The sequence below is a fragment of the Gymnoscopelus braueri genome, assembly GCF_963280865.1.
Source record: "Gymnoscopelus braueri genome assembly, chromosome: 2".
NCBI lineage: Eukaryota > Metazoa > Chordata > Actinopteri > Myctophiformes > Myctophidae > Gymnoscopelus > Gymnoscopelus braueri.
Window position 1 is genome coordinate 15,789,545 of NC_137604.1, and position 12,606 is coordinate 15,802,150.

Genomic DNA, 12,606 nt, shown 5'->3' on the forward strand with positions numbered 1-12,606 from the left:
CAGATGTCCTAGTTATGTCCTAGTTATGTTGTTGTTGATATACTCTACCATGCAGTTAAAATAATGTTATATATATATATATATATATATATACACATACATACACACACACACACACACACACACACACACACACACACACACACACACACACACACACACACACACACACACGTCACACACACACACACACACACACACACACACACACACACACACACACACACACACACAGTGGTGGAAAAAGTACTCAGGTTTTTTTAAGTAAAAGTATCCATACTGCAATGTAGAAATACTCTGTTAAGTCAAAGTAATCAAAATGTACTTGAGTAAAAGTATCAAAAGTACTTAAAAGTACCAAAAGTAGAAAGTACTCATTATGCAGAATATCCCATTTCACAAGTTTTCAAATGTATACAAATCTTTTGAAAATAGCAGATCTACAAGCTCTCAACAAGCTTTGTAGATCTGCTATTTTCAAATGGCCGAAATGTACACAGAGCTGAAGTGGGTAATTTATATTTTGTAATAATCCAAATCTAAAGTAACTAGTAACTGAAGTTGCCAAATAACTGTAGCGGAGTAAAAAGTATAATATCTGCCTCTGAGAGGAGAATACCAGTTGCTGCACTTTGGAAATGATGCTGAATAACAAACTGACGTCATCAGACGGCGACCGTGTCTCGCACCCCCGAGAAGCGCCAGCAGCAGCAGCCAGCCAGCCACCACAACAACACAGAGAACAGATCTGATCTGCAGCAGGTCGACACATCAATCACTGCACGCCGATCAGCCTTTTATATATGTAGATCCGTCTGGGACCTCCGTCCCCGTCCAGCGCACAGCAACAACAACAGTGCGTGTATGCGTGTGTGGTGTCTATGTTGCGCGCACATGAACGGCTAGTTAATTAAATGTCTCTGATGATGGCGGACTGTGTTGGCTTCCAGGCGCAGATCGCCTCCATCATAGAGATCCTGGCCAACTCGGCCGTGGCGGAGGTCTGCAAGCTGGTGGACGACGGCTACGCGGCGCTGCGCTCCCAGATGGACCGGGAGCGGGAGAAGAGCGAGAAGGAGAACGACGCCCTGCGGCACCGGCTGCGAGAGATGGACGTGAAGATGAGGAGCTACGAGAGGAAGATGAGGAGAGGACGCCACAGCAGCAGCAGCAGCAGCCAGAGCCAGAGCCAACAGCAGCAGATCAGAGAAGAGGCGACGTTTAACAGGCCAACAGAAGGTATGGTCGGTGACTGTCTGACATGGTATAGATGTTCCTCAGATCATGGAGCACGAGCATCCATCCATCCAATCAATCCATCCATCCAGGATGGATGGATTGATTGGATGGATGGATGCTCATGCTCCATGATCTGAGGAACATCTATTGCGTGTCAGACACTTGACACTGTGACACTGTCTGTTCATCAGGCACTTAAACCCCAACGCCCCCCCCCCCCCCCCCCCTATTCTGAGTGGAACATTAGCCAGACATAGCCTGTCTACAGGCTTATGAGCTCGTATTGTGTTGTATTGTATTTCTTGGCGAAGAGATTTGGCGTGTAGACGCAGGAAACAAGAGCAGCAGACCACGTCCAGTTGCAACTGGACCGTTTTGGTAACCACAGAGGGTGTGAGTGGTTACACTGTAATAGACGATGCGTGATATTATTAAGTAACAACAGCGTCTGTGACAGTGCTTAGCCTGTTAGCCAGGGTTTGCTCGGGGGACAGATGGCACAAAAGTGTCTAGCTTGTGTCTGTTCTTTTTGGCAAGCGACACTGTAGTACTACGGAGTATAAATCCTTTTCATTCATCAGGCATCCTCCTCCTCCCTCCACCCAGCTGGATGCTGACAGCACATGGCCATCTCTCTCTCTCTCTCTCTCTCTCTCGCTCTCTCTCTCTCTCTCTCTTTCTCTCTCTCTCTCTCTCTCTCTCTCTCTCTCTCTCTCTCTCTCTCTCTCTCTCTCAGCTGTCATCTACCAGTGAGCTGGTTAAATTGAATGTGGTAAATGGGGGCACATCTTTTATTTAATTTTAATTTTATGCATAGGCACGTTGTTGTGAAACAAAAAATCTGGACACCAACTGAATAGCTTAAAAACGTCCCACAGTGTTCGAAGGGCATATGAGAGGATAAAGACACGATACAAATACCCCCTAAACCATCAAAGTAAACATAGTACAGTTTCACATGCATTAAATGGCTCTCAGGCGACACTTTTAGCTCATTGATGAACCCCTCCATGACACACCATTGTACATCCCTGATTATGTATAATGACTGACTTTAGCCTGAAACTATCATTAGACTACAACGATGCAAGTCGGGAATACATGACCGCCCGTTTGTGAAATGCAACATGTTGTCATGAACATATTGGCGCAGTGGCACAAACGTGACGCAAATCTCAGCCAATGCTCCGAGGGGTCGCGTTGGCCAATCAGGGAAGCTGTTGCGTGCCTTACACCCCTTCCGAAACACAGGGATTCGGTTCGTCCTCCATAGTCCCGGGGACAGACAGATACAGACATTTGTGTTTTTTTTTTGGTTCTCAGAAACCGTTGGTTCGACCAACATGCCCTTGGGCACTGCAGTGCAAACCCCAGGGGCACGTGATGGGACACACTCGCCGAGTTTGAGGCCATTTCGGTCGGACGGCGCCCGAGTTATGCGCTGGACACACAGACAGACATGCAGAGATTCCATGAATTAATAATATTGTTATTACTATTTGCTTGCACTGCAGTGTTTGAGACAAATGTGTTGTTTTTCTTGTCATTGTCTTAATGGTGTAACACGAAGGCCGTTTGTTCCCTAGGCATAGAGTCATAACCTGTCTGTTCTTGAGCTCCACACGCTGATCTTATCATTTTAAATCCATCTTATCTTTCTAGCTGATATGTCGTTATTATTGTACCTGTACTGGCAGAGCTAAACTGATTGTGAATCAGCAGTTCTGCTCTGAGCTGCTTGATGAATGGATAGACACTGTTCCTTTGGTACTACTACTGCCTGCTTGCCTGGACTCTCCTCTTATGATCTTTGATGGCTTTGGGCTTGGATATGTTTTCACAGAAATTGGCATATCATTGTACCACAACAGGCTACTGGAGTATAACCTGTTACTATACAGGCTATACCTGAGTATATTGGAGTTGAAATCCATTATCACATGAACACAACTACAGTGTATTTGAAATTGTTCATTATTAGGCTACCTAATTGGTAAAACCCAGTCTTTGTAATGACAGTGCTGTACTTTATTATGACCCTACAGCATCCTGTGGTAATTTCCCAGTGACAGAAGATCATCAGCCAAGGGTGGCTCCTCTTCCTGTCGTCTCTGAAGACATCCAGACATTCCAACACATGGCAAAGGTGAAGTCAGATATGAGCTGTGTTTTATTTATTTATTGTTTTTACACACCACTATTCATTTCCGAGTAAGACAGATGACTTTCCTTCTATTTATTTCAAACTGCTTCGTATTTTGTGTCTCAAGCTGGGTTGTCGTACTTTTTAATGCAGCAGTATGAAACCTAGGCTATTCCAGGTCAAGGGGACAAATTAGAATTTGGTTGGAAAACTTCAAATTAAACTGCAGTCTAAGGCCATGTTCACACTGTCCTCCCTTAAAACAGACCTGTTTACATTAAAACCTATGCGAAATGACCAAAAGGCGACTGCCTTTAAAAGGCACAGTCAGCTTTTTTTGGTCAAGCAGAGAGCACTTTCAAAATCTGAGACAAGTTTAACTATTTGAGAAATGCGCATATGACTTGGACCACTCAACAGGTATTCAAATTGCCCCTCGCTTATCCTGAAGTAAAAGCTTTAAAACGAGCTTCCTCCAGACGGAGCTCCTGGATGAGTTTGTGTCTGTAATTTTTCAGCATAAAAAGCACTCTAGGCAGCGCTTCTTCTTCATAACAGGCAGTGTGAACACTACCTCTCAGGTAGTTTCTTTGTACTATTATAATGCTATAAAAAGGCAAAGAGTCATGACAGTCACTCCATTAAAAAATACAAATAAAATGATTATTTATTCACAAATGTCTTTAGTAAATACAAAGAGCTTTTGTGCCTCTCTTGCCATTTTCTTTAATATGGATATTTGTCGTTTTTGTTGTTGCTGCTAATAAAATACGACACCGTGTGAGACCTTGCAGGTTTTTGTTCTTTTTAAGTCTTAATATTTGTAGTTGCCTCTCGCTGTTTGATCACCAACCTTTTTTTTACACTCTTATAAATGGTATTCAGTCCACTGTTGTGCTGGTCTGGATCTTGCAGGTTTCACGTTCAAAGTGAATGGGGGCAGACAGATGTGTTTGATTTTTGGATTTCATCCCAACAGGAGGACGCTCAGGCACTGCCACTCGTCAAGCAGGAAAGAGTAGAGAGAAGTGACTGCAACCTGGACCTCAAAGTGGAAGTCAACATCCGAGCAGAGTGTGGCCTGTCTTCTGGTATGTATGTGTGCTACTCAACTGAACTGCTTGATTAATGGACTCGAAGTAGGGGTGTGCCGATACACTAATTTCACGAAACGATACGATATTGGGCTCACAACTTCGATACGATTTTGATACGATACGCACTTTTTTATTATGAAAATATATGGGGGAGAAAAAAAGCAAATGCAAACAAATAATTCTGTTTTTGCATTATGCAAACTTGTAGCTTTTCAGCTACAATAGCCGTTTTGAATCCAAATAGGGCAATAGTGTGACACCTGACCCGAAAAATAACAACATGTTGTCACCCTTTTCACCTCAGGGCTGTTTGCGTGCCTGATTATTATTAGGCTATTGTAAAAAAAAAAAAAAAAAAAACGATATATTTTTTTCCCAAAACGATACATATCGTCACGAAAACGTATCGCGATATATCGCGGGACGATATATCGGCACACCCCTAACTCGAAGGCATTTGTTAGTTTTTTTTTAATAAAGGTTCTGAATCCATCAAATGTTTATAGGACCTAATGATGATATAGCGGCAATTCTCAACCTGTGGGCCGGGGACCATTGGTGGTCCGTGAGGATATAGCATGTGGGCCCTCAAATAATTGGTATATACAGTAGATACAGGCTACTATACTGCAGATTGACTCACGTATATCTCTGCTGTCGGGCAGAAACCAGCTGTGTCCAAATTATTAACCTTTCAGGAAAAGTAATAGTAATAACACAATACTGCCTCATCAAAGTTGGTATGGTGACTTCATACGTTGTCAGATACTTGAATGTGTCCTTATATTATCACTTTACCCGAATAGGGTAATAGAGGTTTTTGACCATACCATTTGACCATTAATGTTATCGTCCAAAGTTGGAGTTAGGAGTGGTTTGACCGACAGTTTTGAGGAGCCAATGGAGTTAGGAGGTTTAGTCAGAAGCGCTTTTTAATACTTTGCATTGGTTCAATATTTGTAAAATCCACACACAGACAGATAGCTGGTTTCTGCCCAACAGCGACAACATAATGTACATACAGGCTACTGAGAGATTACATATATAAGGGTATATAGACACAGGCTACATAGATACATACACATACAGGCTTCCAAGATCTAAGATGTCAGTGGTAGGCAACAGGCCCACCAGCTATAATATCTGGCTCAACAAATGAAGTTGTAAATAACATACAATATCTGACTGACAGTCCCACAAATGTAGGATATGGACAGCAATGGTTATACATTGTTTCTCTCTGTTCTGAGAAGAGACCTTGAACCAAGAAAGAGCTCTTGTTCAAAAAAGGAGTATGACTGTAAAATGTTTCCAAGTGCCACATTCAAGGTGGCCTGCGCAAAATTATTCCACAAGCAATTCTGTATGCACCTGTAAAATGTGATTCTACACGCATTTCTATTTCTATTTTCATCTTAATGTATTAACTTTCATAGTATTATAGCTATTATTGTATATAAGGTTGCATGTTACAGGTCCTAAATTAGCCAGAGATTGTGTTTTTTTTCCACATCTAATGGCGTGGAAAACAATCGGGCCGAGGCCAAACATTCACTGTTGATAGGCCCATCCAATGGGCTATAGTACATCAGTCGTATTGCATTCAAAAGGGTTTTGTTGAAAGAAAGAAAGAAAATCAAATGTTTGAAAATCTACCTCAGGGTGGCGCTAGAGGAAAGGCCATGGGTTTCACCAAAATCAGTTGAGTTCCTCCTGCAATCTGCCAACAATTAGATCATGAGTTATCTTGTGTGCACAGTAAAGAGCAGCGCAGAGTAAGGTATGTCAATGAAGTGGTTAGGGTTTACCTTCCAAGGAGATTGAATGAGGGAAGGCCACAGGGTCATAGCAGAGCTTGTAGATCGGCTACTTGAGTATATGTTTTAAGTGGTTAAGACCAAGATGTGCAAGGTTTTCAAGATTAAATATCCATGCTGCTTCTCTTCTCAGTAATGAGATTTCCATGAGAAATCTTTCTCAATGGCCACACAATGTAAAGAGAACCAGGTGACCACACACTGAAAAAAAACAAAAGACTCTCTGACAGTTTGTTTCTCTCTCATCTCATCTCACTCATCCATTAGACTTGGAACCCAACGAGGACGCCAATAGCAACGAGAGTCCTCTCTCCACCAGCGTTGGCGTGCCGGCCATAACGCAGACCTCCTCTCCCTGCGCCGAAGCCACCATGGACTTGACCTGCAGGCCCCGAGCCAAACGCAAGCCCGCCAAGCCCGTCGGCTGTTTGGTCCCTGCTGGCGGCGGGATGTCCGTGGCGGGCAGAAGCTTGACGGACGTGGCCCTGAAGCTGGACGCCGAGTCGGACGAAGCGAGCGAAAACGACCACCAGACCTCTCAGCTGTCGGGCGGCTCGTCGTCGGACGCGCCGAGCCCAGAGCGCCTCAACAGCCTGGGGCTGGACCTGGCCTGGATGCAGGAGAGGGTCAGCCACCTGGGGGCCGCGTTCGCCGTGGCCCAGCTGGGCCTGGGGAACGTGGACGCGGCGGGGGGCCACCCCTCGGCCGCCTTCCCGTCTCAGGGCGGAGGAGCGGACAGCCTGGACGCCGGCCCGCCCGCCATGCTGTTCCCCGGCGGCGCGCACGAGATGGCCGCCTTCGCCGCCTCGTTTGACATGGCGTCGGCGGCGGCGCCCCCGCCTCCCCTGCCCCCGTCGGCTCCCCCCGCCGCCGCCACGTCCGCCGGAGGCCAGAGGCGGCCTTTCAGGAGCGGAGGCGGCGGCGCCGCCGCGGCCGGGGTCAAAGATCCGGCGGCGTGCGCGGTGTGCGGCCGCGCGTTCCCCAGCCCCGCCGCCCTGGAGCTCCACCAGCGGGTGCACACGGGGGAGCGGCCCTACAGCTGCCCGCACTGCGGGAAGGGCTTCGCGCAGCCCAACAACCTGCGGGTCCACCTCCTCATCCACTCCGGGGAGCGCCGCTACCACTGCTCCCTGTGCGGGAAGAGCTTCATCTCCTCCAGCCACCTGAAGCGCCACCGCACCGTGCACACGCAGGAGAAGCCCTACACCTGCGCGCGCTGCGGACAGTCCTTCAGCCAGATGTGCAGCGTGCGGCGACACCGGCAGCAGTCGCAGTGCGGCGATTTTATGGATAGTTGCGTGCGGGTGTCGGGTGCCGAAAATAATAGATCTACAAGCTTGTAGGAGCTTGTGTTTTCGATGCATGACACCCGTGCACAATCAATCAAACAATGTATAAATCAGGTAAGAGAGACCCAGAGCAGGCGCCGCCGGCTTCCTTGTAAAGGACGGGCTAACTACGCCAACGGTGAAAGGAAAATCCACATCACCCTGTAACGGAGTTCCCACGTCCCACCGATGTGGTCTGACGATATCTGTGAGCATGAAAGCAACCTCTTTCCTTATGCTAGAGACCAGAGAACCAAGGTTGTGACATGAACAGATCAAACTTTGAACCCCTCAAAAAAAAAGAAAGAAGCACTTGTTCATTGAAGTAGTTCTAATCAGTGAATTCTGTTTTAGTGTGGATTATTCCAGTGACATAAACATTGTTCTTGTTTTCAAGCAGAGAGGCCTGGAGAACATGGCCGACTAGTGTTCGAAAGAGAGAGTGCAGTAAAGATGGAATCCATCCTATCGTAACAAAGAAAAGTCTTTTTGAAGACTATTTTCAACCATCTTGGTTTGATGTTTTAAAGAAAAACATGGCCACAGTGGGTTAACATTCTATGTAGGTTTACACTTAAACTTTGGAGAAAGTGTGTGAATTCTGGGCAGTAGTCAAACAAACGGATGGAGATGCTACAAACTAAGTCGATTTAAAACATGCTCATGTGGTCTTTCCACATGAGATGTGTCCCTTCAATTCTGTTTATATCAGACTGACCACTTAAACCAGATGCATTCTAGTAGATGTACTTTTATTTCCCTTCAGTTTAAGGACAGCTTACACTACAAGATTTCATTACTTACTGTACAGGGAAGTTAGTGTGCCGGTTTTAAGATACAAACGTTCTGCTATTAAGATGAATTCAGATTTGTTTTGTCACACAGTGGGTGAATGATTTTAAGCATTACAGCTCTAGCAAAAATGCACATGTTCAATCATATCAAGATTGATAAAGAAAACAACATTATTTTCTGGTCTGCGATGGTTCAAAGAGTGCTATAGTTTGTTAGAATTAGACTCTATACATGTTTTGGATTATTACAATTATGGCTGCATAACTACTTCAGATGAAGACAGTGTTGGCTGCAATATTTTGTTCGATGTAAAGTTGTTTCCATAGTTTAGAAGAAAAAAAAACATCTGCTGATGCTCTGCAAAATCAGTGGACAAAAGTGTGCATTGCATGCGAAAGAAAATCTTTATTTTTATTCAGACTACTAGTATTACCATCCAATATTCTTTAAGCACTGAGTAGAAAATTATATAGGACCCAAGCCTTTTTCCTTTTCATATAGTGAAGTCACAAGTGGATTTGACTGTAAGCACTGTGTTCCTACTATCTAGTAGTACTTGCTAGTGGTCAACTGCACACTGGGCCTTATGTTGACTGCAAGCTGATAGTGTGTAAGGCTATGTTCACACTTGCAGACCACATCTGATTATTGGCCTATCCAGATTGATATCAGATTGGTTTATAAAGTCTGAACAGCAAAAAAAAAGAGAAGAAAAACACGTGGAAAGTGATTTTTAATAATCAGATTTGAACCACATTCCTATGTGGTTTGAAATGCGATTCAAATTTGATTTCCTAAAATGCGTATCAATTGGATACTGGGACAGGGAAGCCTGATTTGATGGTAAAGTTTGACTTACAAGAGTCAAGTAAAGTAAGAGCACATTAAAACACGAGGACGCTATAATGACGTGACTGCTGATGGAACCTGTGACATTCCATATTTTAACGGGTATGTTATCATATCATGTTGATGTTAAGATATCGCTCCAGTCAGGCCATCATGTAAATTCACATACTGTAAATTGTGGTGTTCCCAGGAGGCTTTCTCAAGACACACATAACTTGAAATTCTGGTGAGACGGTACATTTTGGTGCTTTCTTAGATGAAATCTTGTAGTGTGAGTCCATCTTATGGGGCAGTTTCAGTGAAAACGCTCCTGGCTTTGCACTTTCCCATAGCAGTTCATGTAGGTTTGGTGGTTACTGTATGTACATCGCACTAGATGTGTAGTATACTTTATATCTTTATTATGCCTTAAGAACAAATCCTGATGTGCTTGTTCTAATATTTTAATATCCATATTGTCACTGGTGATTACTCCACACCTTACTTCCAGAACATGGATATTGTCCTTTTTTTTGTTTGTTTGTTTGTTTGTTTGTTTTTTGGAAGGTGAGTTAAAGTATAAATGTCACAAGTTGACTTGAAGATGAACTGAATTAGATATTTGTGCAGTACAGGGTGCTCGGGTGGGTAAACTTCCTACCCACCACCACAGAGACTAGGGGTAATAGGGGTTAAAATCGTCTGTGGTGCATCAGGCTTGGCTGCGCGTTCCAACAAACACAATTGGCCATGTTCGTGGAGGGGGACAATCTTTGTCGCTGCACCAGTGAAACTCCTCACCGGCAGGTGAAAAGAAGCGACAAGCCATTCCATGGGTATCACCATACCATCAGTGTAAAGACCAACCAGTAGGGGTCAGCAGGGAGAGGATTGCACATTTGTTGGGGGAAATCAGGGAATTGGCATAATGACTATATTGAAAGAAAAGGGGGAAAATTGCCACGCAAAAAAAAACTATAATTGCGAGCAGCAGCCGAGGTGATGAATTTGGCTGTACGGAACAGATATCTCTTTCGTTTATTTTCAGTTTTTGTATTCTGCTCCTGTGAGAAGGCAGCCAAAGTGCACTCAAAAATCCTTCACTCATAATGCCACCTTAATCTCAAGACCACAGCGATCCAAGTGATGTAGGTCATAAACGTACTACTTTTGCTAGAGAAACGTCTTTTAAAAAGAAAAGTACATTTTCTTGAGCTAAAATACCTGTTGGCTGGATTTGATAATTTGACATTTTAATGGACAATACTGTCAGTGTGTGATCACAAGTGTTTGAGTGCAGCCGTTGGCAGGCATCAGAACCATTTTGATCAGTCTGTGATTCTACTGGTACAACCGTCTTTGTCTTTTCAACGTTAAGGCTGTCTACCCCAACATTTTCAAGGTTAAAACCTGAGGGGCAAGAATCCTGTTGTCTGAATTAATGGTTTATGATTAAAGACTGTATAAATGTAAAGAGAAAAAAAACAACTTACAACAACAACAAAAGTGTTTGTATGTGTAGCTGTATGGAAATATTTGGCACTAGCTGTAGCATTCACAACCAGAAAACATTTTGCCTTCTAGTATTATTTGATGACATGTTATAGTGTTTAAAATGTATGGCTATTATTATTAAACATATAAACGGTTTGAAGATACCATGACTCTTTTATGGATTCATGTTCTTATGTATTTCTATTTTATAATGAAGTATACCGTCAGGCGGAAACCTTGTATCTCCATATTTCAACTTTGTATAGTTTTTTTTCATAAATGGAATGCCCTACTTCACACATCATACATATACAGTGTTGCAAAGTATTAGTGAAAATAGCCGATCTACAAGCTCACAACGCGTTGCAATGAGCTTGTAGGCTGGCTATTTTCACTACGTTATTATAATTATAAATAATAACAAAAGAATGGTTTTGGACATGCAAGGTTTCCAGCCTACAGCGACGACAACATGTTGACTATTGTCTCAATTTGGTGTATTATTAAGTGCATGGAGAGATACACCACTTTCCCTGATGTGTTCTATTGCGTTTGGCTGGAACCAATCGTAGGCCAGGGATGACGGCAAAGTAATATATTGTGCTCACTGTTTTTCAGCGTATTCCGTGCTATTGGAGTTTAGGACACGGCAGACAGTGAGACCTCTGCAGCACCGCCGCAGTGGTGGAAAAAGTACTCAAATTCTTTACTTAAGTAAAAGTACCAATACTGCAATATAAAAATACTCTGTTACAAGTAAAAGACCAGAATTCAAAATTTACTTGAGTAAAAGTACAAAAGTATTGGCATCAAAATGTACTTAAAGTACCAAAAGTTAAAGTACTAAATATTTGAAAATAGCAGATCTACAAGCTCACAACGCGTCGCATGTGAGCTTGTAGATCTGCTATTTTCAAATAGCCTATGTATAAAATAGGGCTAAAGTGGTTAATGTATGTTACGTAATATAATGATTTATATCTGAAAAGTAACTAGTAACTAAAGTTTTCAAATAAATGTAGTGGAGTAAAAGTACAATATTTGCCTCTGAGATGTAGTGAAGTAGAAGTAAAGGTATTGGAATTGGAAATACTCAAGTAAAGTACAAATACCTCAAAATTGTACTTAAGTACAGTACTTAAGTAAATGTACTTAGTTACTTTCCACCACTGAACACCGGTGAGGGTTTTATTGAAGTCAAAAACTAATAGGCAATATTTATTAGCTGGAGTTGCAATTGTCAAGTATCAAACTACGGCTGTGCTGAATCTGTCACACAGTCACACGGTATAAGGTGGATATTCATCATTCTGTTCTCTTCTATCTCGGTGAGATCTCTCTTTAACCCATGAAGACCGGGAAAAGCATCTGTCATTTTAGATTTGAACCACTTTGACCATTATCTTATACTTTGGCTATTCAAAAATAGCAGACATACAAGCTCATAGCGCGTCACCGAGTGCCGCGCTATGAGCTTGTAGATCTGCTATTCTTTGAAAAACCATGATTTTTTTTGCAAATCTTTGAATATATTTTTTAAAGCGAACATTTGTAACTCAAATCTTTGCTTCTGGGGATTCTACAAATGTAACCAAAAAAAGTACAAAATAATATGTATTTGGCCGCGGACCCCCATCTCAAAATATGTTGTTCCAGGGACCCCCCAGAAGCAAAGATTTGAGTAAAAAGAAAATAGCTTTAAAAAAATATATATATTCAAAGATTTGCAAAAAAAAATCACGATTCAAAAGAAATAGCAGATCTACAAGCTCATCACTCTGTGCCGTGCTATGACCTTGTAGATCTGCTATTTTTGAACAGCCAAAGTATAAAATAATGGTTTAAGTGGTTACACAGATGCGTTC

The 12,606-nt window shown here is 42.9% G+C and overlaps 1 protein-coding gene across 1 annotated transcript; it reads left to right on the top strand.

The window, feature by feature from the left end:
* Positions 1–731: 731 nt before the first annotated feature.
* Positions 732–10,869, top strand: LOC308074255 (uncharacterized protein). Its single transcript, XM_080413630.1, has 4 exons — positions 732–1,239; positions 3,285–3,385; positions 4,362–4,473; positions 6,564–10,869. Exons 1-4 carry the CDS (start codon positions 915–917, stop codon positions 7,637–7,639), a joined length of 1,614 nt encoding a protein of 537 aa, XP_080269756.1. The 5' UTR covers positions 732–914; the 3' UTR covers positions 7,640–10,869.
* Positions 10,870–12,606: the final 1,737 nt, after the last annotated feature.